The sequence below is a fragment of the Brassica napus genome, chromosome C8, assembly GCF_020379485.1.
Source record: "Brassica napus cultivar Da-Ae chromosome C8, Da-Ae, whole genome shotgun sequence".
Lineage (NCBI taxonomy): Eukaryota > Viridiplantae > Streptophyta > Magnoliopsida > Brassicales > Brassicaceae > Brassica > Brassica napus.
In genome coordinates, this window is record NC_063451.1 from 11,950,872 (window position 1) to 11,978,444 (window position 27,573).

General features: G+C 43.1%; 1 protein-coding gene across 1 annotated transcript; it reads left to right on the top strand.

Annotated features, from left to right (window-relative positions):
• Positions 1-24,185: 24,185 nt before the first annotated feature.
• On the top strand, positions 24,186-27,569 carry LOC106349815. Its single transcript, XM_048766738.1, has 3 exons — positions 24,186-24,650; positions 25,671-27,232; positions 27,407-27,569. The coding sequence occupies exons 1-3, from the start codon at positions 24,186-24,188 to the stop codon at positions 27,567-27,569; spliced, it is 2,190 nt and encodes a 729-aa protein (XP_048622695.1).
• The last annotated feature ends 4 nt before the right edge of the window (positions 27,570-27,573 follow it).

Sequence of the window (27,573 nt, forward strand, 5' to 3'; positions counted from 1 at the left end):
GCGATCTCTCTCAGGCTATCTCTCTCTCCGGTGATCTCTCTCTCAATCTCCATCTCTGCGGCGATCTCTCCCTCAGGTTCCATCTCCGGCGATCTCTCTCTCAAGCTCCATCTCTGCGGCGATCTCTCTCTCTCTCAAGCTCCATATCTGCGGCGATCTCTCTGTCTCTCAGGCTCCCTCTCTCTCTCCGGCGATCTCTCTCTCAGGCTCCATCTCTGCGGCGATCTCTCTCTCCATCTCCGGCGATCTCTATCTCAAGCTCCATCTCTGCGGTGATCTCTCTCTCGCAAGCTCCATCTCTGCGGCGATCTCTCTGTCTCTCAAGCTCCATCTATGCGGCGATCTCTCTCTCTCTCAAGCTCCATCTTTGCGGCGATTTCTCTGTCTCTCAAGCTCCATCTCTGCGGCGATCTCTCTCTCTCTCAAGCTCCATCTCTGCGGCGATCTCTCTGTCTCTCAGGCACTCTCTCTCTCTCCAGCGATCTCTCTCTCAGGCTCCATCTCTGCGGTAATCTCTATCTCAGGCTCCATCTCCGGCGATCTCTCTCTCAAGCTCCATCTCCGGCGATCTCTCTCTCAAGTAAGAGTCTCTGGGATTTTAATGTTGTGGGTTTTGTCTTTGGAATCAATAAATGAAGTTTTGATCTGCGTTTGTCTAGTTTCTGATTAAGCGTTTGTCTATTTGTTAAGCGTTTGTCTAGTTTCTGATTAAGCGTTTGTCTATTTGTTACAGGACAATGGACTTTGATACTCCAAACCTGATTGATGAAGAAGATGGCTTTTATCTTGCAAATGAAGCCATGGATAATGATGAGGATGATCCAATGCCTCAAGAAAGGGGTTCTTTAGAAAGAGGTATCAGTAGTAGTAGTTCAAGTAGACGTCGTGCTAAGTGCTGGAACAATTTCACACCAGGAGAGAAACATTCTGATGGCAAAACTTATGTCACTTGCAAGTACTGTCAGAAGTATTATTGCTTGAATCTGCGTCAAAATGGAACTAATACCATGAATCGTCAAAAACTCCTGGAAGTACTCCTAGAAGCGCTCCTAGAAAGCTGGATATGGAAGTGTTCCGTGAGATGATCGCTGTGGCTATTATTCAACACAATCTTCCTTATTCATTTGTGGAGTATGAGAAGATAAGAGAAGCCTTCACCTATGCTAATCCTACTATAGAGTTTTGGTCTCGCAATACAGCAGCGTCAGATATCTACAAGATCTATGTGAAGGAGAAAAGGAAGCTTAAGGAAGTGTTGGCTAGAATCTCTGGTAGAGTCTGCTGAACAACGGATTTGTGGAGAGCCATCACAGTAGAAGGCTATATGTGCTTGACAGCCTACTACGTAGATGATGAGTATAATTTGAAGACGAAGATTTTATCCTTTTGTTCTTTTCCGCCTCCCTACTCTGGTGTTGCGATAGCCATTAAGATGATCGAGCTGCTAAAAGAATGGGGGTTAGAGAAAAAGGTATTTTCTCTAACAGTGGATAATGCATCTGGGAATGATAATATGCAAGGTATTTTGCAGAGAAAGCTACAAAATAATTTGGTGTGCAGTGGGGAATTTTTTCACGTGAGGTGCTCAGCTCACATTCTAAACTTGATCGTGCAAGATGGTTTGGCAGTTCTTAGTGGAGCTTTAGATAAGATCAGGGAGAGCGTTAAGTATGTGAAAGGATCTCAGTCTAGAGAAATTATGTTTCAGAACTGTGTCGAAACAGTTGGAATACGAGCTGAAGTGGCCCAAGCGGGTCTGATTTTAGATATGACAACACGCTGGAACTCCACACACTTGATGCTATCGAGGGCTATTGGTTTTAAGGACGCCTTGAGAAACCTTAGAGAAGTTGATAGAAGCTACAAGAGCTTTCCATCTGAGCTAGAGTGGGACAGATCAGAACGGATCTGCAAGTTATTGGAACCATTTGCTGAAGTCACAAGGCTCATTTCTGGTTCATCTTACCCGACAACTTGTACTTTATGCAAGTGTGGTCGATTAAGTGCTGGTTGAGAGGTCATGAAGATTCAGAGGATCGAGTTATTTGTGAAATGGTGGAGGCTATGAAAGAGAAGTTCAACAAATACTGGGAAGAATTCAGTGACATATTAGCAATTGCGGCAGTTCTTGATCCTCGACTGAAGCTTGCGTTTCTAGAGTATTGTTACAATATTCTAGATCCAGACACTGTCAAATTGAACATGGAGTATATTCGTGAGAAGATGGTCAAGCTTTACGGAGCATATAAGAAGGAAACAAACACCACTTGAGCATCTACTTCACATGCTCCTCGACACAGCATCCTTTCAGGATATGATGTAAGTTTATACTACTTCCAACATATATTTCTCTTGAATCTTAAGACTCGTAGACATGCTTGCAACTTAATACTTGTAGATTTGACTTGCAAACTTAAGACAGACTTGTAGACTCGTCGGTTTGTTGTTGCTTATTAACGTAGGAAGATGCTTGAAATTTGAAACTTAAGACTTGTAGACTCGTCGGTTTGTTGTTGTTTACAGGGCTTTTATGCTTACTTCTCTCAAAAGACCGCCGGTGGTAGTGGGAAATCGCCATTAGACATATACTTGGATGAGCCAGTGGTTGATATGGAAAGCTTTAGAAGTTTGGATGATGTGTCATACTGAAAAGATAATGCAAGCCGCTTTAATGAGTTGTCTTCAATGGCTTGCGCTGTCCTCAGTATCCCTCTCACGACAGTGGCGTCGGAGTCATCATTCAGCATTGGTAGCCGAGTTCTCAACAAGTATAGAAGCTGTCTCCTACCCACAAACGTTCAAGCTTTGATCTGCGCAAGGAACTGGTTCCGTGGCTTCCAAGAAATAGGTGATGAGATTGAGTACCTCTCAACAAGTAAGTTTCTAAAGACAGTACGTTCAATAGCTCAAGTATTTCAGGGTTTGATTGATGTCTTGTGTTGTTTGTAATGCAGGCTGATCAAACATATTAACTCTCGCTATCTGTTTGTTTCCTGTGTACGGTAAACTCATTGTTCTCTTGCTTTGTTATGTTTTGAGACTTTGTATGTTTTGAGACTTTGTATGTTTCTAATGTTTACAATGGTTTTGAGACTCAAACATTAATTTATATGTTTGAAAGTTGAGACTTTATATGTTTGAATGTTGAGATTTTGAGTCTTTGATATTGTATTTTAACTTAGACATTACTTTGTTTCAACAAAAAAAATGATAATTACAGATTTTATAAATTAAAATAAGTACAAATAAATAAATTACAGATTTTATGAGATTTTATAAAAATCATTGTGAATAATATGAATATGAAACATATAAATTAAATTAAATACAAATAAAAATGTATTTGGTGTTCATGGGCTTGACCATTTGGATATGGTTTTTATTAGTCTTGGGCATTTTTTTGGACCATTGTCCATATTGGACAACCCAATACTGCCCATATTTCAAATGGTCTGTTTGGTCAAGCCCAAATGGGCTCTGGACAGCCCATTTGACAGTCCTATGAGACTATCGCACCTATCAGCTGTACTATTCAAACACACAGACTCATTGGGATTAGATGTCTTAGCTGGTTGGAGATGGTATAGCTGATTCTTGCTGTCCCCTCGGCCAATAACCCTTCCAGTCTTTAAGTCTTGAAACTCCACTTCATTTGGTCTGAATACCACTTACAATCAAGATCAACTGCTGCTCTCTTCACAGATATCAGATTTGAGGTGAACTGAGGCAAGTAGAAAGCATACGAGTTCTTCTCAAACAGCTTGAGGTTTCCCACTCCTTCTATTGGGATCCTATCACCATTAGCTATCATGACACTCCATGTTGCAGCCTTGACTTCACACATCAAACTCCTGTCACTGATCAGGTGATGACTTGCTCCAGAATCAATTATGATAGGTTTGGATGCTAAGGCAGGAGCACCTTGTCTCCGGGTCATAGCCAAAGCATACACATACTTGACAAACGCATCCCATTCCTTCTTTGTGATAGGATCATCCGCTCCTTCGGTCCCTTGCTCCTTCATAACCATACTACCTTCTACTGAGTTACCCATATAGGCCGAGTAAGAACACTCTCCTCTCACCACTTGTTGCGCAGCCTCCTTGATCATCTCCAAGCTCATCTTATCACTCAGATAACCAGACTCACTGTCCTTCCTCCAAGTCTTTCTCCCCATGAACCATACATTGGAAAGCTTTCTCAACCTTTCGTTCTTACAGTTTGTACCACCCTTCCACTGAATTGATTTCGTGTTCTTCTCACACACATCACAACTGTATTGAACAAGCTCACATATCTCACTCACAAGAAAGTTAAAGATAACATCTTGGTTCTCTCCTTTCTTGAATTACCTCTGGCCTTGCTATAAGCTCCAGCCACACTTCTTTCATCCTTCCCACAAGCTGAGCTCATCCTTTCCTTGTTTCCAGTCACAGATCACTCTCTTGTCCTCAGTGGCCTTCACAAGCTTGAACCTTTCTTCATAAGCTGCTTTAATCCCAATATTTTCTAGTGTTTTCTTGAACAGCTTCATCTTCAAAAATAACCAACTCCTTTAAAGGTTCATCCTTTATCTGATTACTCCAAATCTCACAGCTTCCCAAAGCTGTCTTCATCCAATTTGACCGGATCCACTCGTTTTCTCTCACTTTCTTCACTTGATAACTCGATCTTGTCTCCATCTCTCTTGTAAAGTCGTTTGATTCTATCAGATGAACTCAATCAAACCCAGAAAATGAAGAACATAGCTCAAAACCACCAAGAACACTCAAGAACACCAAGAACAGCTCAAGAACACCAAGAACACAAACCCAAATTTTTAAAACAAGAACAACACACTCCCACCCTTTTAGCAACCTGGCTCTGATACCATATACACTTTTGTGTTTTAGAGTGTGTTTAAAAAAGTTTAAGAACAATCAGACTATTTTTTGTAAGATTAAAGAGATTAAGAGAATAAGTAAAAAGAGAATAGAGAGAATACTCAAAACTCCATTAATTGATTTAATATCTCAGATATAAGTTATATATGAAGAGATAAGGCTAATACAAAGAGGATTTAAAAATCCATAAGCATGTGGAGTCAATGGACAGGCTGGAACTAATTTTGAAATACTTGGCTGAGAGGCTTCACATGCTTGGACAGGCTGTGTAAAGTAGCTTTACCTTTCCAGCTATGACCAAACCTTATCCAGACTGCTCCTTTCTTATCCAGATTGCTCCTTTCTTATCCAGACTGCTCATTGGGCGTGTTTCACTTACCAAAGGAGTGTAAGGTAACTTCCCAATCTTTCACTTAGTTACCTTCATCCCGAAATGGTAAAACCAAAGTTACTGTGGTAAAACTCCAAAGTTAATGTCTGTCCTTTTTGTACAGCCCAACCTCAACACTCTTCCTCCATCAATGTATCCAATCTTTATTATCTCATCTCAACATAGGCTACGTCTTGGGAGTATCGATCAAGGGGCATGGAATCTTACTCAAACAAGTTTCTGAACACACATGTAGTCTTCTCTGATCCCTTTCTTCCCTCTTTTCTCTCTTCTCTGAATCTCTATAGTTTCAATTTCAATGAATGTTGATGCTGATACAGTCCATCTTGTTCATCTTATTGACTTGTCTACTTTTGTAGCTCTATTTGACAAAGTGTAACAAATACCGAGGTCACATGAGACACTCCTATCCCTCGTTTCCACAACGTGTGATCATTCCCGTCAGACTTAGAATACTCGGGTCACATGAGACACTCCTACCCCTCTGCCTCTTCCAGGAAATCATTTCAGTCTTTTATATCTTAAGATGCCGAAGAGAGAGAGAGAGAAGGGAATCAAAAGCACACAAACTTTTACCTTCCAGACTTGTAGGACTCCTATCCAATGTATACCAAGCCCCAAAACAAGCAAGTAGAGTAAATTAAGGTTGGAAGTCAGCTTTGGTTTCTCCAGACATTCTCAGCAGGTGTGGATGTTAGCATTACGTGATACACTGCGGTGTTTCTATCTAATACATCCTCCAATCAGTAAATCTAGATGGTGCTAGAAAGTAATTAGAGTAGCAATCAAATTGTTATTTGATCATAATCCCCTTATTGACTCAATAAAAACTTTTTATTTTATTTTTTTAAAAACATTTTATAAGATTCATTGTATAAGATTCATTGAACAAACTAATATATGTAAATACCTCCCCCAAACTTAAGTTTCACTGTCCACAGTAAGAGCGATATACCTGACCAAATTATGTGTCGATCGATGGAAAGAAGTTACCATCGGTCGTGGTTAGTGATGTACTGTCGATCGATATCGACGTGGTTACGTCGGTCGATGTGCTGGGTAATCGTCTACTCGGATCGTTATTTTTTTTAATTATTATTATTATTACTAGGTAAGGAACCCGTGCGAGATCGCATGGGAATTCATTTTGAAAAAATATGCCACATTTTATATAAAATTAAAAGATACATATTCATATATTTTGAAAATATTTTTTTTAAAATGTCACTTAAGATGAAAAATTGCAATTTTTGATATTTATTTGGAGAAAATATACATTTTTTGACATTTTGACAATTTATTTTTAACAAAAGTAACTTCTAAGATGCAAAGACACGTCTTTATATATTTGACAACTTATTTTAGATCAACACAATTCTTAAAATGAAAAACATATTGATAAGGTGAATAGATATATGAGAAATGCCCTACGATAACACTAAAAAAGTTTCTGTCACAAATATAGACTCTAAGGATCAAAATGACCAAAATGTTTCATTAAAGAGGTAAATATACACTTATACCCCTAGAGTTAACTAATACAAACCTTAGGGTTTAGAGTTAAGGGGTGGAGATTTGGGATTGAGATTTACAATTTTAGAAAATAAAAAATAAATATTAAAAATTTGAAAATAAAAATTCTAAAAATAGTTTGAAAAAGTATTTTCAAATTACAAAAAGAAAATTTGAAAAAAAAAATTAAAAAAAATTAAAAAAAAAATTTATAAAAAAGTTTGAATTTGAAAACATATAATCTAAAACTATAAAAAAAATTTTTTTTTGTTTTTTTTTTTAATTTTTAATTTTTTTAATTTTAAATTTTTTTATATATCTAGGGTATTAGGGTCATTTTACCTATTAAATGAAACATTTTGATCATTTTCCTCCTCGTGGTATATTTTTGTGATCAAAACTTGAAAATTGTCTATTTAGGAGAATTGCCCTAGATATATACTAATATATTATGATAATTTTTTTTTAAATAATGTCATTTTTAAGATGAAAAGATACAATATGATGAAAAATCACGATTTTGACATTTAAATAGAAAAATATACATTTTTATACGCTTTTAGAAAATATACTAAGAGATTATAGAGATGTGATTATTAGACTTTAGAAAGCTAAAATTTAATTCAGAATCATATAAGTTAATCAATCAAGCTTTCCTTTCTTTAAAAAATCTACAGCAAAAAAAATCTCTAGAAAATTAAAAATAGCTGTGGAAAGCTTTATTTCTAGAGCAAAAAATTAGTGTTTTAGAAAGGTACAACAAATAAATCTACAGATTAAACTCTACAGCAAAATATATATAGGTACAACCCTTACCAATCATCCCCAAAGTATTAACTAAACATTTGACAGTTTAATTTTTCGACAAAGAGTCTGTTAAATAAAAAATATTTAATAACAAAATGAAGGTTACAAAAGAGAAGTTAAGTTTGTAACCGTCTTGTTAGGGGAATTTTTTGTAGGATCTTTGTGAGTACTACGGAACGATGGACAAGGCTAGTATTTGTATTGATTTGCAAGTAAGAAAGTAGAAGGAGACGTTTTATTAGATCAAAGAGCTGGAACTACAACAGTTTTGAGTAAGAACCCTAGTTCTAGCCGCCTAGCTCTAATCTCTAAGTCTCGAAGTGTCGATCCCTTGCTTTAGGGTTTAGGTCCCCTTCTAGCGGGGATCCTGGGAACCGGGGGTTCCATCCAGCGGGGATCCTGGGAACCGGGGTTCCTTCCAGCGGGGATCCAGAGGCGGTGTCCTGCCTGGGGTCTGGAGGTATTCGATACCTGAGTATTTTTTCCCAGCAGTTTGCCCCTTATTGCTCGATTTCGTCATCGAACTCGGGGAATAACCTGTGCACTCAAGTCAACCGGAGTTGGTCATTCTCATCAGGCTTCCCTTGGGCAGGACATCACTCCAGTAATCCCGCGATCCCGGGTTCCACTCAGGTCGGGACCGTATTCTGAACCCGGGGGATGATCAGTTTCCCTTATGTCAGACCGGGGTCTGGTGCTGTTTGGACCGCTGATTCTCGTCGAGGACGGGGAGCACTGGGCTTCTGATGACGCCTTGGAGACGGTGGAGCCTGGAGCTCTGATGTTTAGAGGATAGACCTGGGGGCTAGGACCCGTACGGTTTGATGATACTAGATGCTCTTTTTATTCTTCCAAAAAGCGAGCGCTTTCCTTTTTGTGGGAAGCATTTTTCCTTTTTCTGCAGAGATCGGGTTTCCTTTTCATCGTCCATTCTTTCAATCAAGGATTCTTTGGGATATTTGGAAACATCCCTATTTCCTTTTCTGATCCCGCGGAAAAGGGAATGACCCGGATATAAATAGAGATTCACGATAGTTCCTAGCTGGCCTCAACCCATCCCTAGCGCTGATTCTTAGCTGAGAAAGATGAATCTCAAGCCGCTTTCATTTCTGTCCTCGCTCGTGAGTGGTCGTGCAAGGCCGCGTCGTCTTTTCACCGATCCCTTCTCATCCCCGTTCCATCTTGGGGGAACGTTCCGGAGGTTGATAGTGAAGCGGTTCCGATGGCGCCCCTGAGAAGGCTTTGTTCCTGCTTCTTTGATGACGGTCTCCGTTCTGACATCCGAGAGGGGGATCTGGCTAACATAAGGAGGAAGTGCTTGATTCATCCTTCAGTGGGGATGAGGAGTCCAACTGAGTTCGAACGCGCTCCAGATGGCGGAGCGGGTGAGGTGGCTGTCTATGAAGCATACCTGGAAGCAGGTTTCCGGGGTGCTATTCCTTCTCTTATAGGCGAAGTGTCATCTTTCTTTGGTTTCAGTCCTTCTCAACTTACTCCCCTAACCTGGAGGACTTTAATGGCTCTACAAGTATTCGGAGAACTCCATGGATTTTCCATCGGGGTGCAAGAGATATTATATTCTTATTACTTTGCTCCTTTGGCGAACAAAGATGGGTTCTACCATCTTCGATCTCGTGACGGCGCTCCTTTGGTCGAGGAACCTTCGAGGGGTGTCAGAAGAAATCGTCCCTTTGGGGATGGTTGGAACAGTCGGTATGTGTTCGTGAAGATTCGGGAGCCAGTGGGTGACCGTACGTCTTGGCGTACCGTGGGTGAGCTTTTCTTCTGAGTTTTGAATTTTACCATCCTTTTGGGGACCTGATCCTGACATTTTAGCTCTTGCTTTGTCAGATGTATCTCGCCCGGTTTCCTTTGCTGGAGAAGCGGTGGCGAAGCTCGTAATGGGAATTCCCCGGCGATTCCGCTGGGTGACCTTCCTGGTGAGCAGGGAGGCTTTGCGTCATAGTCGCGTTTGGGGTAAGCCTTCCTTTTCCATCTGATAGGACTCTGTCTTGTTTTGTTTCTCATGTATGCATACACTTTTTGCTCTAGGGAACGCGGTAAGGGCTCCGGTGTCGGTTATTTATGACGAGTATCAGAAGGTTAAAGCGCGGAAGCGGCGTCTTTCTTATACTCCTCCACCAAGACTAGCGAGGGCCGCTTTATCGGCTGGGAGTCTGTCTTCTATCTCGTCAACAAGCGCCGAGATTATGCCTAACCGGGACTGTGACACCCCCGATCGTAGATAACCGGAAATGACACGGTCGATGTTCCCTGATGGTCGACCCGAGGTTCTCGAAATAAATCCGATCGCCTTAGACCAACAACCAAAGAACACAGACGCTCCTATCAGATATTACTCTAGGCTTTTCAACCCGATAAAGCAATATTCGATAGTTAGTTCATCCCGGACAAGGACTAATATCATATGAGAACTCGTGATTTATAAACATCCTTTATACCTTATTTATTTACTTTAAACATCTTACAAAGTGTTATAGTTTTATCCTACGGCCTATTGCCCAACAACGTTTTAAGTAAATATATATCAAAAGGTACGTTGCAAGGACAACAAAATACTACCGCTGGTTGGCCGTTCCTTCCGTCCAAAAGTAAAGTGTCTCCCGCCTAAGGGTTACCTGCATACACGAATGAGTCATGAGCAACTAGTTTACTCAGTGAATCTAGAATCACAACACAATCAATAATAAACCAAACAATTATCAAATACATATACATGATCATGCAAGTACTAGTACTATACTTTAGTATTGCAATCATCATTGTGAATTCTTATTTTAAACATCACTTCCTCAACACCCGCCTGTTAGCAAACTCATATAATACAATATATATACTAGGACCGAGAAACCACTAAGGCTAACCGAGACTAGTGAGTTAGCATCACGATCATTTTCGAATGTCCGGTATGAACAATCCTACACTGCATCGTCATGCAGTACACGGTCTCCAGGGAGCTACCCCATCATCGTGTCTTCATGACCTTGTTCCTTTCGCAGGACCAAGTCACGGTAATGCGGGGGCTTTAGGGATAGTGAATATGACAAGACTTCACATGATTTTACTTCCATCATTATTCCAAAATTAATCCATAATTAATCCTTAATAAATCATAATTAATCCCTAATTAATCACAGATTAATCCTTAATTACACCAAGATTAATCCTTAGTTAAACCAAGATTAATCCTTAATTAAATCAATATTAATCCTTAATTAAACGAAGATTAATCCTTAATCAAAACCATGATTATTTCATAGTTAAGATTAGTACTTGAGAACAAGTACTAAGATTAGGATTAACCTCACTTTAAAATTATTCTTTAAGTGTAAGTGTTTACCATGAGTAAACACAACACCATTCTTAAATATTCAGACACTTTACTAACTTAATCAATGACTCATTCATGATATATCTCAACATCTGTCTAGACTCACCTAAAGATTAGTCTTGAAACTGGCTTGGATAAGACTTGAGTTCTACTTGAACAAAGCTGAATGGACCTGAGAATGGACAAGGTTCTGATCGGTCACTATGGTTTAACTTAACAACTCATCCGACTCACTTGACTGTGGCTTACCAAGAGACTGAATGGACAGGACTGGATACTTCAAGCTTTACTCTACCTCTGACCTGAAACAGAGTGGTATGATCACAAGATCAGTTCGGTTCATGCCTTAACACCATAGATCAGATCAGTTCAAGCTTGGTTCTGCTCAGACTATACAAGTTCAGCTCGGTTCTAGTCAGTCTACCAAAGTTCAGGACAAGATTAGACTCAGTTCAAATCGGTTTACTCAAAGCCAGATCAAAACATCATAGCTGGTGGTTCTAAGAGGTGTATTCAAACCGAAATTAACAAGAACTGAACTGAATCAGAACTTATACAACTGATCCGACCAAGACCTAAACTAAACATCAACTGTTCTGATCATATACTGACTGAGGCAAGGAGACCAAAGCCTACCAAGACGAACCAAAGGACTAGATGGCCTCTGCTGATCCTCTTCTCCAAGGTAAGCTTCCGGCTGAACTGATCAAAGAGAAAGATCAAGGCCTGATCATGATCAGAACTGAACTAGGTCTATGTTTTTATTTAAAAATCTCACCTTCTGATTTTTCTCAAAGCAACAGACTGGTCTAGGGTTGAAGATTAGATCACCAAGAATTTTTTCTTTATTTATTTTCCTAATTTTCTCACTGATTTTTCTGTTCTTCTTTCTCTCTGAAATTCTCTTGGTTTTTCTATAGGTTTCAGGACGTGGGAAGCAGCTGGAGGAGGGTTAAATACAAGCTGTGGTTGCTTCACCTGAGGGTTTAGCTCATAACAAATCTTGGCATGTCCCCGTTCCTGGAACTTGACATGGGACATAGACGTTTCAACAGAAACAGGACTGCTTTGGTTCAGACCATGGGAACTGATCGTGAACAAGCTGTAATGAAGTGAATGATCAGGATGGATCATGAGAAAACTAAGTCTAGGTCTGGAAATAGACCAAGGGACTTAGTAAGATTGAATAAGATGAAGAGAGAAAGCTGGACGAGTGATGAGACAGCTGGACGATGCGAGAATGAAGCTCGGTCAGCTGGGCGAAGCTCGGACAAGCTCAGTGTAGCTCACATCAAGTTTGGCCAGCTCAGCTAGCTGGACTACTAGCTCACTCGGCTGGGTCTGCTGGGAGTCAGCTCAACTCAGCTGGATGGAGTGTTGGAAGCTCGGACCAGTGTGTCAGTTCTGGGATGTTACCGGGCCAGTTGGTTGGCCAAGGATGGCTATGGGCCGGTGGGTTCTTCTGGTCAGGCCATGGGCATGGGCAATCCGTGTGGACTTGTTTTGGACATGTCCAGGAGTGGTTTGACAGTTCCAGGGCGTCTGGTAACTGCCATAGGCGAATGGGTGTGATCTGATCCATTGATTAAATCAATGGTCAGAAATGATACCGAAGGGATGCAATGGTTAAAAAGTAACCACCCCTTCTCCTATATAAGGAAGGCAAGTCCGTTCCTTTGCAGGCACGCCAGAGCTTCCTCCTACACCCTGAAACACAAAGAAAACCAGAGATAAACAGAGGTATGGTCGGATTAAACAATCTAGTACCGAAATTGGTGTGAAGGCAGCAAAGAGGCAGTTTTGTGGGCAATCAAATGGGAAGTTGTAAACGACCCTTTGATGGTGTTTGATCATGGATGATCACGTCCTATGCTTCCTATATGTCTTGGGAACACACGCAAATGGCCAGGAGAGGAGGGAGAAGGCCAGACTCCACTCTCAAAGGCATGAACAGCCTTGAAGGCGGATACAGTGTAGAAAGTGGTTTCATTGAAGTTCCATGGAAGGGATGATGGGTATGACCCATGGAGAGATCTTATCAATACTGGAAGTATATGATAATGCTTGATATAGGCGTGCTCTGGAGGAGCATGGCCGAACATAATAAGGAAAGGCACATGATCTAATCAGATCATGTATGAGGTAACCGATTTTATAATTACTTTCCAGTTTATATTTCTGTCTCTTGTGGTGCGATCAAGGCCAAGTATGGCACGCCCCTTGAAGACCATATATTGTGATGTAAACTATGTTTACATGGTGTAGTCTGTTGGGTCAGACTTGATGACACTGAACCATGGCTTTAGCCGGTTCAGGAATGATGCCCATGGCCTTAGCCGAGGGCTATTCATGGTCAGGATCCAGATGATCCAGGTCGATTCATTGGATTCTGATTATGGGAATCTCTTAGTTGGGATTTATCATGAGTTTTAGTGAATTTTAATTAATTTTTAGATCACTTTTGAAATCGGCCAGATTTGGGCCTGATGAGTAACATGATGTTTAGATAAGGAACCAACCATGCAATGATAGATCCTTGTGTTAGGTTATCTGATCATATGTTTGTGTGTTGTGATATGTTTGTCACTTATGATCATTGATCATAAGGAATGTTAGTTATCAACCTTGGTGTTTGTAAGCTATGTGCAAAGCATTGACTAAGAGCAATAAAGAAAAGTATAGCTCGTACTTGGTGGTGTGGACCATAAGTACTGAGCCGTGTGTTATCCGATCTTGGGAAAGGATGGACGACCTGATCCATTGGTGATGGAATATGGTGTCAGCCTGATTGATCAAAGGATGGACCGGATGTTAGAGCAAGACTGATCGGCTCCGTTGGGACAAGGTTCCATGGCCGGTTGAGTAAGTGTGAAGACTCATCAGTTCTGAGTCATGTGGGATGGTTGGTTGATTGACTTAGGATCTGATCGGCATTACTAGTCCATGAGAGGACTTGACATTGTTAGTCCATGAGCTGGACTTGGTATCATAAGCTGATAAGCTAAAGGATGTTGAATGAAGCATGAGCCGGGAAGGGCCAAATGCATGTCCTTAGCTGTTTGAAGACTTCTCAAGGGTTACTTAAGTCAGTGGGGGTGGTTGGCTGAATGACTAAGTACCTAGGGGAGTTGTTTTACGTGTAAAGGAGCTGGATGCAGTATATGGCAGCTGGCCATAGCTCGGTCTTAGCTCAGTTCGAGTGTGACAGCTCGATCAGCTGGTTTACGAGTTCATTCAGCTAGAGCAGCTGGGCCGATGAGCTAACAAGCTCCGTGGATATGGCTAAGGTATGATCTGACTATTGCTTAGTCCTAGATTGAATGGACTAGGGGAATGAAGCCTCAGATTCGTATGACTTGATTCGGGTCTAGGATCGACCTTTGAGCTAGCTGGTAGTTGAGAGTACTATCCATTAGCTGAGGTGATTCGACCGGACGAGTATTAGATTGGTTATAGACCAATGGATGATAGATGTTATTCCGCTGCGTATGTGTTGTATTGATCTAAGCTAGGAAAGACTATGGTAGTCTTGAGCTAAGATCTGAGTTATCCCTCGCCTATGTACGATGTTTTAAACAAAGGGAAAAATTTTTGAGAGGTTCGGTCAGGGTATGGACCGAACGACGTGAGACATCGACCGCGGCCTAGTCAACCGGGATCGGGTCTTACACAGACAGCTGGAAACCTGCTTCATCATCTGCAGCACACTGTCCTTTCCTTCCCATGAAGCAGTCTCCAGCCAATCAAAATTAATCAAAGAGAAAGGAAACAAGCACACATGCAGCTTGTGATTGTCATGTGCCAGATACTGAAGAAACTAGGTAAGCAGACAGGTGCAAGTCATGGGACAGAATAAGTGCACAACCAGGCTGGTGAAGGGCATAACTCAGTTCTAAAATTATTTCGGAAGTTGGTCGATAATTTTAAATAATTTTTCAACCAAATATTCCTTTTCTTTGGCTCTCGTCTTGTTCTCGGAAAATCTCGTCCAGCTTAATAAAAATTCGACCAAAATATTTAAGACTCGACCAAACTATCAAGTGAAGGTCTTTCGACCACAAGATAGTCTCGTCGAGAAATTAACCTACCGGGTCGATTTTTATTTTTATTAATCCTGGTTGAACCAACTAAAAACTGGTCGAGTGAGATTTTTCTTGACCAAAAATTTAATGGCTCATGAGGGTTATTACACTCTTCCCCCCTCAAAAGAATTCATCCCCGAATTCTAAAAATACAAGTGTATACCCTTTACTGGACGACTGGGGTATGTTGAGAAGAATTCTGGGTAATCAGCTCGGAACTTATCTTCATCCTCCTATGTTATAACAACTCTCTGTCTCTTTCCCCAAAATACTTGAACTTGCATAATTTTCCTATTCTTCAATTTCTCGATACGATGCTCGCCTATTCGCAAAGGACCTTCAAGATAGGTGAGGTTAGGTTGCAAGTTCTCTGGTCGCTGCGGCTCGACCATATTTGGATCTGGTATATGCTTACGCAGCATCGATACATGAAATACTGGATGCATAGGCATATCAGGTGGAAGTTCTAGTCTATAGGCTACTTCTCCAACTCTAGCGACAATTCGGTATGGTGCCTTTGCTATTGCAGCGGATCCGGGTTCTAAGGTTATACTAAAGAGGTTACTCCTAGACAGCGGCAATCCCTCTAATGCCTTAAATACGTCCTCATATTCTATGACTACTGGTATTTCTTTCATGTTCTGCTCTTTCTCGTTTTCTACTAGTCCAGCAACCAAGGTCACCAAGTATACTTCTTCACCCTTCTCCAAAAGGTTTTCAATTCTCAATGCTGATACTAATGACGCTCCAACACTTGGTAAGCGAAAGGGGGTTGGGTATCTCTCTCGAAAATAATATTCCCTCGACCACAATCAAGGTGAGCTTGGTAACTTGACAGCCAATCCATCCCTAAGATTACATCGTACCTCTCTAATGGGAGAACTAACAAATGAGCTGGGAAAACCATATATTGGATAATGATTGGAACTCTTAGAATGCAGCCTTCAGTTTCAAGAACTTGATCTCCGAGAGTTGGAACGGAAATGGATAAATTCACCTTAGTGAATTCTCCATCGAATCTAGAGGCTACTTCGGGAGCTACAACACTATGTGTTGCTCCCGAATCGAAAGGATGTGGGCGGATATTCCACCCACAAGCAAAGTCGTTGACAATAATTGACTTTACCATCAATTACTTACTCAACAAATTTTATACTATTTTTTTTTATATCACCAATTCACCAATCATTTAAAAATTATGCAACACTTAATAGGATAAGAAAACAACCCTGGAGTCGGACCCTGAGGTGGTCCGGATGGTCCTGGTAACTCTAAAGCGTAGGCCCTACCAGCAGTGGCTTAACGCTTAGCAGGAGGTAAGGGTAAAGGTGGGTTAACTGGTTCAACGGTTCCAGCACTCGAAACAACAGGCTGAGCAAGATGAGTGTGTGGACATGATGTCGCGTAATGTCCTCGCTCTCCACACGTGAAACAAGTAATGTGAGATGGTCCGGCCGATTGGAACTGTCCCATGTTCGGACAATCTCGCCTAACATGGCCCAGCTGGTCACAAGTGAAACAAGTCGGGGTTCTAGGTCTAGGACCTCCAGAAAGACCCCCACGAAAAACTCTACCTCCTCGTCCTTGTTGCATAGCAGAATGCGGCTGAGGTTGGAACAGATGGACATCTAGGTTGTGCGGAATAGCTAGAAGAAGAAGCTCTCTCAGCAGCAATGGCCTCCTCAACGTTCACAGCACGCTCAACAAGATCAGCAAGCCTATGAAACTCTACTGCCACAAGTCTGCTCCTGATATATGGGTTAAGTCCTCGAAGGAACTTACGGATAATCATCATCTCGTTCTCACGACCATAGTGGACATACTTCATGAGACGGGTGAACTCTGCCTCATACTTCCTAACAGATAATCCTCCCTGAACTAGCTCCATGAACTTAATCTCCAATCGATCACGGGCCTCAGGTGGGAAGTACTTTCGAACGAACGCTGTACGGAAGTCAGCCCAACTCAGATCGAAGTCTCCAAAGTTCCTCTCTACACATAACCACCAACTGATGGCGTCCTTCTCTAGATACTAAACAACCACGTCCTTATTGAATTCTTTCGGACAACGGGTTGCAGCAAAATTCTGCTCGAGATTGTGCAGCCATGCATCAGCTTCAAAGGGATCAGTACCTCCCTGGTAACGCTTCGTCCCCAAGTTCTTCATAATCATGACTATCTTCAGAAAGTCCGGATGAGAAGTGGTAGGTACTGGATCTGGCTGAGCACGCTGTGCATTCAGTGCTTTATGTTGCAAATTCACCATCTCAGACATCAGTTCTAGAAGTGCTATTATAGCTGGATCAATTGGCGCTGGTTCAGGTTGTGCTGCCGGAATAGGTGCGGCAGGGGCTGGTGGAATATGAGCGGCAGGAGATGTAGGAGCTGCGGGATGATCTCTGTGCACTGGACTATCATGTACCACATCCACCTCGATGTCCATAAAGTACGGGTCTGGAGACAGTGGCATGTGCACCGGTGTCTGATCATATGACCCTTTAGACGGGTCAGTCTCAAAGCTAGAGCCCGACGGTGTAGCCTCAAAACAAGGAGTCGGAAGTGGTGCCGGAGTAGATGGCGGCGAAGAGTCTGAAGATGATGAAATAGGTATCGGTAAAAAATCTCCACCACGATGTGCCTGTCTCGGTGGCATCTGCAATGAAAGATCATGGTAAGTTTCTACCCAGGTCTATCTATTTCTAAAAGAAGGAACAAACCATCATTTCCTAATTATCCTTGCGACACATTTTTGACTCGAAAATTATTTGAAACAAGTCCCATTCTAGCATCGTATAACCATGCTCTGATACCACCTTTGTGACACCCCCGATCGTAGATAACCGGAAATGACACGTTCAATGTTCCCTGATGGTGGACCCGAGGTTCTCGAAATAAATCCGATCGCCTTAGACCAACAACCAAAGAACACAGACACTCCTATCAGATATTACTTTAGGATTTTCAACCCGATAAAGCAATATTCGATAGTTAGTTCGTCTCGGACAAGGACTAATATCATATGAGAACTCGTGATTTATAAACATCCTTTATACCTTATTTATTTACTTTAAACATATTACAAAGTGTTATAGTTTTATCCTACGGCCTATTGCCCAACAACGTTTTAAGTAAATATATATCAAAAGGTACGTTGCAAGGACAACAAAATACTACCGCTGGTTGGCCGTTCCTTCCGTCCAAAATGTAAAGTGTCTCCCGCCTAAGGGTTACCTGCACACACGAATGAGTCATGAGCAACGAGTTTAGTCAGTGAATCTAGAATCACAACACAATCAATAATAAATCAAACAATTATCAAATACATATACATGATCATGCAAGTACTAGTACTATACTTCAGTATACCAATCATCATTGTGAATTCTTATTTTAAACATCACTTCCTCAACACCCGCCTGTTACCAAACTCATATAATACAATATATATACTAGGCCCGAAAAACCACTAAGGCTAACTGAGACTAATGAGTTAGCATGACCATCATTGTCGAATGTCCGGTATGAACAATCCGACACTGCATCGTACACGGTCTCCAGGGAGCTACCCCATCATCGTGTCTTCATGACCTTGTTCCGTTTGCAGGACCAAGTCACGGTAATGCGGGGGCTTTAGGGATAGTGAATATAACAAGACTTCACATGATTTTACTTCCATAGTTATTCCGAAATTAATCCATAATTAATCCTTAATAAATCATAATTAATCCCTAATTAATCACAGATTTTAATCCGTAATTAAACCAAGATTAATCCTTAGTTAAACCAAGATTAATCCGTAATTAAACCAAGATTAATCCTTAATTAATCCAAAATTAATCCTTAATTAAACCAAGATTAATCCTTAATCAAAACCATGATTATTTCATAGTTAAGATTAGTTCTTGAGAACAAGTACTAAGATTAGGATTAACCTCACTTTAAAATTATTCTTTAAGTGTAAATGTTTACCATGAGTAAACACAACACCATTCTTAAATATTCAGACACTATACTAACTTAATCAAGGACTCATTCATGATATATCTCAACATCTGTCTAGACTCACCTAAAGATTAGTCTTGAAACCGGCTTGGACAAGACTTGAGTTCCACTTGAACAAAGCTGAATTGACCTGAGAATGGACAAGGTTCTGATCGGTCACTATGGTTTAACTTAACAACTAATCCGACTCACGTGACTGGGGCTTACCAAGAGACTGAATGGACAGGACTGGATACTTCAAGCTTTACTCTACCTCTGACCTGTAACAGAGTGGTATGATCACAAGATCAGTTTGGTTCATGCCTTAACACCATAGATCAGATCAGTTCAAGCTTGGTTCTGCTAAGACTATACAAGTTCAGCTCGGTTCTAGTCAGTCTACCAAAGTTCATGAAAAGATCAGACTGAGTTTAAATCGGTTTACTCAAAGCCAGATCAAAACATCATAGCTGGTGGTTCTAAGAGGTTGATTCAAACAAAAATTAACAAGAACTGATCTGTATCAGAACTTATACAACTGATCCGACCAAGACCTAAGCTAAACATCAACTGTTCTGATCAGATACTGACTGAGGCAAGGAGACCAAAGCTTACTAAGAAGAACAAAAGGACTAGATGGCCTCAGCTGATCATCTTCTCCAAGGTAAGCTTGCGGCTGAACTGATCAAAGAGACAGATCAAGGCCTGATCATGATCTGAACTGAACTAGGTCTAGGTTTTTATTTAAAAATCTCACCTTCTGATCTTTCTCAAAGCAACAGACTTGTCTAGGGTTGAAGATTAGATCACCAAGAATTTTTTCTTGATTTATTTTCCTAATTTTCTCACTGATTTTTCTGTTCTTCTTTCTCTCTATCTCTCTGAAATTCTCTTGGTTTTTCTGTAGGTTTCAAAACGTGGGAAGCAGCTGGAGGAGGGTTAAATACAAGCTGTGGTTGCTTCACCTGAGGGTTTAGCTCATAACAAAGCTTGGCTAAGAGCAGACTATCATGTCCCCGTTCCTGGAACTTGACATGGGACATAGACGTTTCAACAGAAACGGGACTGCTTTGGTTCAGACCATGGGAACTGATCGTGAACAAGCTGTAATGAAGTGAATGATCAGGATGGATCATGAGAAAACTTAGTCTAGGTCTGGAAATAGACCAAGGGTCTTAGTAAGATTGAATAAGATGAAGAGCAAGCTTGACGAGTGATGAGACAGCTGGACGATGCGAGAATGAAGCTCGGTCAGCTGGGCGAAGCTCAGACAAGCTTAGTGTAGCTCACATCAATTTTTGCCAGCTCAGCTAGCTGGACTACTAGCTCACTCAGCTGGCTCATCTGGGAGTCAGATCAACTCAGCTGGGACCCGGAGGTCTCTTCTCTAGGTCCTGGAACCAAAACTGGGTCCCAGAGTCGATGTAGGAATCCAGAGATTCTTTAGTTAGATTCGGAGATCGTGGTTGGAACCCGGAGGTTTCTATGATTTGGACCCAGAGGTCGTATACGAATACAGGGTTTCTTCCCCTAGATCCGGAGATCGTATTGGGACCCTAGTGTATCTGGACTCTGAGGTCGCTTGGGAACCCGGAGGTTCTTTAGGGATGTAATGACCCCGATGCGCTCTAGGCTGCATAGGGGTTCTATCCTTTTTGCTAGAATCGTATTACGCCTTTGAGGCCGTGTTGGAACCCGAAGGTTTGGATCCGGAGATCGTTGTTTGGAACCCGGAGGTTCTTTGAAGTTGTAATGACCCTGATGCGCCCTAGGCTGCACTGAGGTTCTAACTTCTTTCGAAACCCCGAGGCCGTATAGGAACCCGGAGGTTCTTCCTTAGATTGTGAGATCTTTGATTGGAACCCGGAGGCTATAGGGGAACTCGGAGGTTCTTCCTTAGATTTTATACGTAGGACCCGAAAACATTTGGGGAACCTTGGGTTTCCTCATTAGATCGGGGGCTCGCATAGAGACCCGAAGTTCCTTGGGAACCCGAAATGTTTTTGTTTTTTTCGCAGGTACCGTACTCCGTCTTCCTAGGCAAGACTACTACCGGTACCTGTTTGGATTTCGCATTCTGCTGCTCGGAAGCTGGCCACTATCAAGTTCCTATGCTGTATTCTACTTCTGCAAGAAGTCACTGACAGGCTTAGAGGGTGCTGGTGTGGGTGTTGTGACCCAAGTGCCAGGCTTACGCTCCTTTCCACGTCTGTAGAAGCAGAATTTAGATTGCTCCCTGTGTTTCACAGTACTTTTGCAATGAGTGTATACCATGTGTTCCCTGTATAGTGTAGCTCGCAGCGTTTTAATACATGTACTTTTCACATTGGTATTCTGGGGACCCCGATGCGCCTTAGGCTGCACAGGGGTTTCAGGTAGTTTTGACAGCATACTAAGGCTTGTGCATACCCATTCCTGCTTTATGTCTCATACTCGTTTTGATTCTTTGTGGGCGTGCCACTGTGGTCGTGCCACTTTTGTGAGGGTTGGCCAGGATCGGAGGTCTCTGGAGACCTGATCCAGCTCGTATGCCCCTTTAAGTATAATGAGTTCCCCTCTACTTTTATAGTCGGAACTATTTTATTATAAGCTTTGTCCGGAGACGTTTAGCATACATAGGAGTAGGAAATCATAATGCTTAAATAGAATATAGTAGTATAGAAATCATGGTCCGGAGACCGTATTAAAAATGATAGGCTTTGAGGTGTAGGGCGTTCCAGCAGTTAGGTTGTATTTTACCTTTGCTATCTTGCAGCCTGTAGGCGCCTGCTCTCCGCACCTCGATGACCTTATATGGTCCTTCCCACCCTGGGGTGAGTTTTTCCGTTGTTTTTCTGCTCGTCGTAGGCCCCAGTGCCCTTGCAGGAAGGTTCTGGTTCTGACTTTCTTATTGTACGTCCTGGTGACGTCTTGCTGGTAGGACCAGTTTCTTAGTCGAGCGGCCTCTATTTTTTCATCGAGCAGGTCGAGGCTTAGCGCCATCAGCTCGTTTTTTTCCTCCTGAGAGGTAGGTCTGGAGACCGTTGTTCTTACGTGCATCTCTGTAGGTACAATGGCCTCAGAGCCATAGACTAGTGAGTAGGGGGTTTCCCCTATTGCTGTCTTTAGAGTGGTCCAGTAGGCTCAGAGGACTCCATGTAGTTCTTCCGCCCACTTCCCGTGAGAGCCCTCCAGTCGATTTTTAAGCATGTTGACCACTGTTTTGTTTGTGGACTAGGCTTGTCCGTTAGACTGGAGGTGTCGGGGTGTGACGGAAGTAAGTTTTATGCCCCAGTCCTTGCAGAACTCCTTGAAGTTGTGGCTTGTGAACTGGGGTCCATTGTTGGTGATGATCTCGTGGGGGACCACAGGAATTTGCGGATCTGGAGATCTGTTATGCGGCTGAGCGCTTCTGCTTCGACCCACTTGGAGAAGTAGTCAGTGACTATCAGAAGGAAGACCTTCTGCCCCAGCGCCATAGGGAATTTCACTACTATATCCATGCCCCACTTTCTGAAGGGCCATGGTGAGTTTATGGACTTGAGGTTCTCCTGGGGGAGCTTGGAGACTTGAGCGTGCCTTTGGCATTGGTTGCAGTGCTTGGCTTGTCTGTTGGCGTCGGCGGCCATCGTGGGCCAATAGTAACCAGCCCTTCTGGTTCTGAGCACCAGCCTTCTGCCGCTAGAGTGGGATCCACAGTCTCCTTCATGTAGTTCTACAAGGATTCTAGAGGCTTCTTGGGGTGTGACACACCTTAGGTACAGACCAGAGAAAGACCTCCGGTACAACTTCTCCTGGGAGATTACAGTACCTCGCGGCCTGCTTCTTGATCTTTCTGGCCTCTCTACGGTCTTCCGGGAGGATGTTGGCCTCCAGGTACCGAATCAGGGGGGTCATCCAGGTTTCGCCTTCTTCGACAGAGGAGACCTCCTCTGATGGGGGTTCCTCCATGGTAGCTGGCCATTGAAGCACGTACAAGGGGATACTCATCTGGCTATTCGTTTCGAGGGTGGACCCTAGATTAGCCAGGGCATCGGCTTGTGAGTTCTGTTCCCGGGGGATTTGAGTGAGTTTGCAGCTCTTGCACTTCTTGATTAGTCGTTGAGCGACCGCCATAAACTGGATCATGCTGTCGTCTTTTGCTTGATACTCCCCCTGTACTTGGTTATTATCAGCTGGGAGTCACCGAAGACCTGGGTGTTCTATGCCCCCATTTGGTGAGCAAGGTTTAGGCCCCCGATTAGGGCCTCATACTCGCTTTTGTTGTTGGTTGCTTTGAAGTTGCATCTCACGGCCCTTGAGGCTGTATTCCCCGTTGGCGAGGTAAGCACTATCCCTACTCCAGCTCCTCTGACGTTGCTGGATCCATCAACGTGTAGGATCCATTCTCCTTCTTCCTTAATCTCGCCTTGGAGGCGTACCTCCTGCTCCAGAGCTGGGAGCAAGGCAGGGGAGAATTCGGCCACGAAGTATGCTAGGACCTGTGACTTTATAGCCGTGGCGGGTCGAAATATTACGTCGTACTCCCCTAGTTCCACGACCGACTTGGCTAGGCGTCCGAAGACTTCTGGTTTGTTGAAGACCAACTTTACAAGGAAGGAGGTAACAACCACAATTGGATGAGCCTGGAAGTAGGGTCGGAGCTTGCGAGCGGCGACTATCAAAGCTAGGGCCAGCTTTTCGAGATGGCTGTAGCGGGTCTCCATGTCCAGGAGAGCCTAGCTTACATAGTAGATTGGTAGCTGCTTGTTCCCCTCCTCGCGAACTAAGACGGCGCTCACGGCGTGTTCGGAGACTGCTAGATATAACAGCAGGACTTCACCGAGTAGTGGCTTGGACATGAGAGGAGGAGTGGTAAGATATGATTTCAGCTCTTGGAGGGCGGATTCGCATTCTCGCCGACAGCCCTCACTGCCGAGGCTTCTACCTTGTTGTAACGCTCATACGCGAATTCGGAATAAGACACCTTTTGCTCTCTTTTCGATTTCTTATCTTTTATCGTCTTTATTTCGTGTTCTGATTGCTTGGCGTGTGCTATTAGCAGATATCCGGGACCTCTGGGAAACTAGGTTTCTCCTACTTTCCTAATTTAAACGGAAATCGATAGTGAGAATTTCGGTTCCCACAGTTTGGCGCTAGAAGGTGGGGGGGTACGGATCAATATAACTCGCAAAAGCCACAAAACGATCAGAAACGATATGCAAAACTCGATCTGCACGAACGTCATCTCGTTCAAGGGGGGAGCAACGGTCGATCAGGCCAAACCTTGTAGCGATCTCCTTGTTATTGAGTTAACGATTCGTAGCATCGATATCGCTAGGGTATTAATCGATACTGGAAGTTCGGTTGATATCATCTTCAAAGATACTCTCGAGAAGATGAAGATCGATCCGTCCGAAATCGTTGAAAATCCTAGCCCGCTAGTGGGACTCTCGGGAGAAGCCACTATAGCTTTCGGGTCGATTAATCTTGCGGTCAAAGCTGGGACCATGACGAAAGTCTTAGAGTTTCTAGTTGTAGACCGCCCCGCGTCTTACAACGTTATCATGGGTACGCCGTGGTTGAATTCCATACGCGCGATCCCATCAACATATCACCTTTGCCTCAAATTCCCAACCCTTAACAGAATCAAGGTAATATGGGGAAATCCGAGAGTATCGCAGGTGTGTTTCACCGCAGAACAAAAATGAAGAAGGCCAGACCTCGAAACCATTCCTAGAAAGGTAAAGAAAACAGCCTCCAACGAAAACACCCAAAATCAAGATTAAGCGGACCTCTTCTGGCAATCCCGTAAAATCGCGCCCCTGGAAGAAAAAGGCGAAACAACCTGCGAACCCGTGGTGACGGTGTGTCTCGACGAAGCATTCCCAGAATGGTGTGTCGAGATCGGAGCCTATCTCCGCGAGCCTTTGAGGACATAACTCATAACCTGTCTAAAAAAGAACCCTAATACTTTCGCGTGTGCTGCAGAGGATATGCCAGGGATCGACATTAACATAACATGTCACGAACTGAACATCAATCCAACTTTCAAACCGGTCAAACAAAAAAGACGTAAGTTAGGACCCGAGCGTGCTTCAGCAGTGAACGACGAGGTCGAAAAACTGCTTAAAGTCGGATCGATAACAGAAGTAAGCTACCCACACTGGCTCGCCAACCCTGTAGTAGTCATAAAGAAAAACGGGAAGTGGCGAGTCTGCGTAGACTTTACTGAACTTAACAAAGCCTGTCCAAAGGATAGTTTCCCCTTACCGCACATTGATCGGCTGATCGAAGCAACGGCGGGAAACGAACTCCTATCCTTCATGGATGCCTTCTCAGGTTACAATCAAATTATGATGAATCCCGACGATCGCGAGAAATTTGCATTCATTACCGATTGCGGAACTTATTGCTACAAGGTAATGCCCTTCGGCCTCAAAAACGCCGGCGCAACTTACCAACGACTCGTGAACCGGATGTTCTCCGAACAACTCGGTAAAACAATGGAGGTCTATATCGACGACATGCTCGTCAAATCCCTCCGGGAAAGAGATCACGTGTCTCATCTTGAGGAATGTTTCGCACAACTAAGCTCCCATAACATGAAGCTCAACCCAGCAAAATGCAGATTCGCCGTAGCATAGGGAGAATTCCTTGGTTACCTAGTGACGTACCACTGTATCGAAGCTAATCCAAAACAGATCAATGCATTGATCGAGATTGCTTCGCCCAAGAATAAGCGAGAAGTCCAGAGATTGACCGGTAGAGTCGCAGCACTTAACCGATTCATATCACGGTCAACGGACAAGTGCTTACCTTTCTACGATATCCTACGGGGGGATAAAAAATTCGAATGGTCAGAAGAGAGCGAATACGCTTTTCAACAGCTGAAACGATACTTGGCCACTCCTCCAGTTCTCGCCAAACCCGTCAAAGGAGAACCCTTGATCCTAAATATCGCAGTATCAGCAACGGCTGTTAACGGCGTCCTGATTATGGAAGAGCGCAGCGAACAAAAACTTATCTTTTACATAAGCAAAACCTTGCTAGATGCTGAGTCAAGGTATCCGCTGATGGAAAAACTAGCATACGCAGTCGTAACATCAGCGCGAAAGCTAAGATTGTATTTCCAATCCCACACGATCGTCATCCTCACGACCTTCCCCCTACTGACGATTTTGCACAGCCCAATTCAGTCGGGCCGACTAGCCAAATGGGCAGTCGAGTTGAGCGAGTACGATATCGAATACCGACCGAGAACAAGTTCGAAATCCCAAGTACTCGCAGACTTCTTAGTCGAACTACCACCGGGGACCGTGACCAACAAGGAACCAAATTCGACCTGGTTCCTTCACGTTGACGGATCATCATCCAAGCAAGGATCATGCATCGGAATCCGCCTCACGTCACCGACCAGTGAGATCCTAGAACAATCGTTCAGACTGGGATTTCACGCATCCAACAACGAGGCCGAGTACGAAACACTCATTGCAGAGCTACGCTTAGCTCACGGATTGAAGATACGCAACATCCATGCCTACTGTGATTCTCAGCTAGTCGCAAGTCAATATAGCGTAAAATACGAAGCAAGGGACGAAAGAATGGATGCATATCTCAAATTGGTCCAGAATTTAGCCCAAGAATTTGACTGTTTCTCTCTTACGCGAATCCCCCGTTCCGAAAATTTCCAAGCCGATGCTCTCGCGGCCCTGGCATCAAGTTCTGACCCAGGTCTTGAAAGAGTGATTCCGGTCGAATTCATTGAACACCCGAGTATCGAACCACCAATCGTCATCAACCTCATCAGGGATCAAGATGACGATGTAGACGAGGTCGCAAGACAGCCGGATGAGAGATCAGAACAATCTGACTACGGCTACGATACGCCATGGCTGGAAACGATTCGCGCCTACATCACCGATGGGAAATTACCTCCCAAAAAATGGGCGGCCGGCAAAATCCGAACGCAGGCCGCGCGTTACGTAACGGTCAACGGCGAAATTTACAAATGGAAACTTTCCGGACCACTCATGACGTGTTTGGAAGGAGAAATGGTGAGAAACGTCATGGAAGAAGTCCATTCTGGATCCTGCGGAAACCATTCCGGTGGAAGGTCACTAGCAGTAAAAATGAAACGCCACAGATACTATGGGCCAACGATGATCGGGGATTGTAAGAAATTCGCCCGAAAATGCGAAAAAAGCCAAAGGCATGCTCCGACCATCCGACAACCAGCAGAAGTTCTTTCTTCCATCACGTCACCGTATCCTTTCATGCGCTGGGCCATGGACATCGTTGGGCCCCTTCAAAATTCAAAGAAAAAGCGTTTCCTCTTAGTCCTCACCGATTTCTTCTCAAAGTGGGTAGAGGCAGATTCGTACGCAAGTATAAAAGATGTCCAAGTTGAAAATTTCGTAAGTAAAAACATTATCTGTAGACACGGAGTTCCGTACGAGATCGTAACTAACAACGGATCTCAGTTCATCTCCACCCGATTCGAAGCATTCTGCGAAAAACGGAAGATACGACTAAACAAGTCGACTCCCAGATATATCCACAATGCAATGGCCAAGCCGAGACAATCAATAAGACCATTCTAGACGG

Bases quoted from the DNA above. Each gene is read 5' to 3' on its own strand.
- LOC106349815 (XM_048766738.1), top strand. From the start codon at position 24,186: ATGCAAAACTCGATCTGCACGAACGTCATCTCGTTCAAGGGGGGAGCA. The intron at 24,651-25,670 runs GTGTGTTTCACC...AATCCAAAACAG, and splicing joins GAAATCCGAGAGTATCGCAG to ATCAATGCATTGATCGAGAT. The intron at 27,233-27,406 runs GTATCCTTTCAT...CATTATCTGTAG, and splicing joins CTTTCTTCCATCACGTCACC to ACACGGAGTTCCGTACGAGA.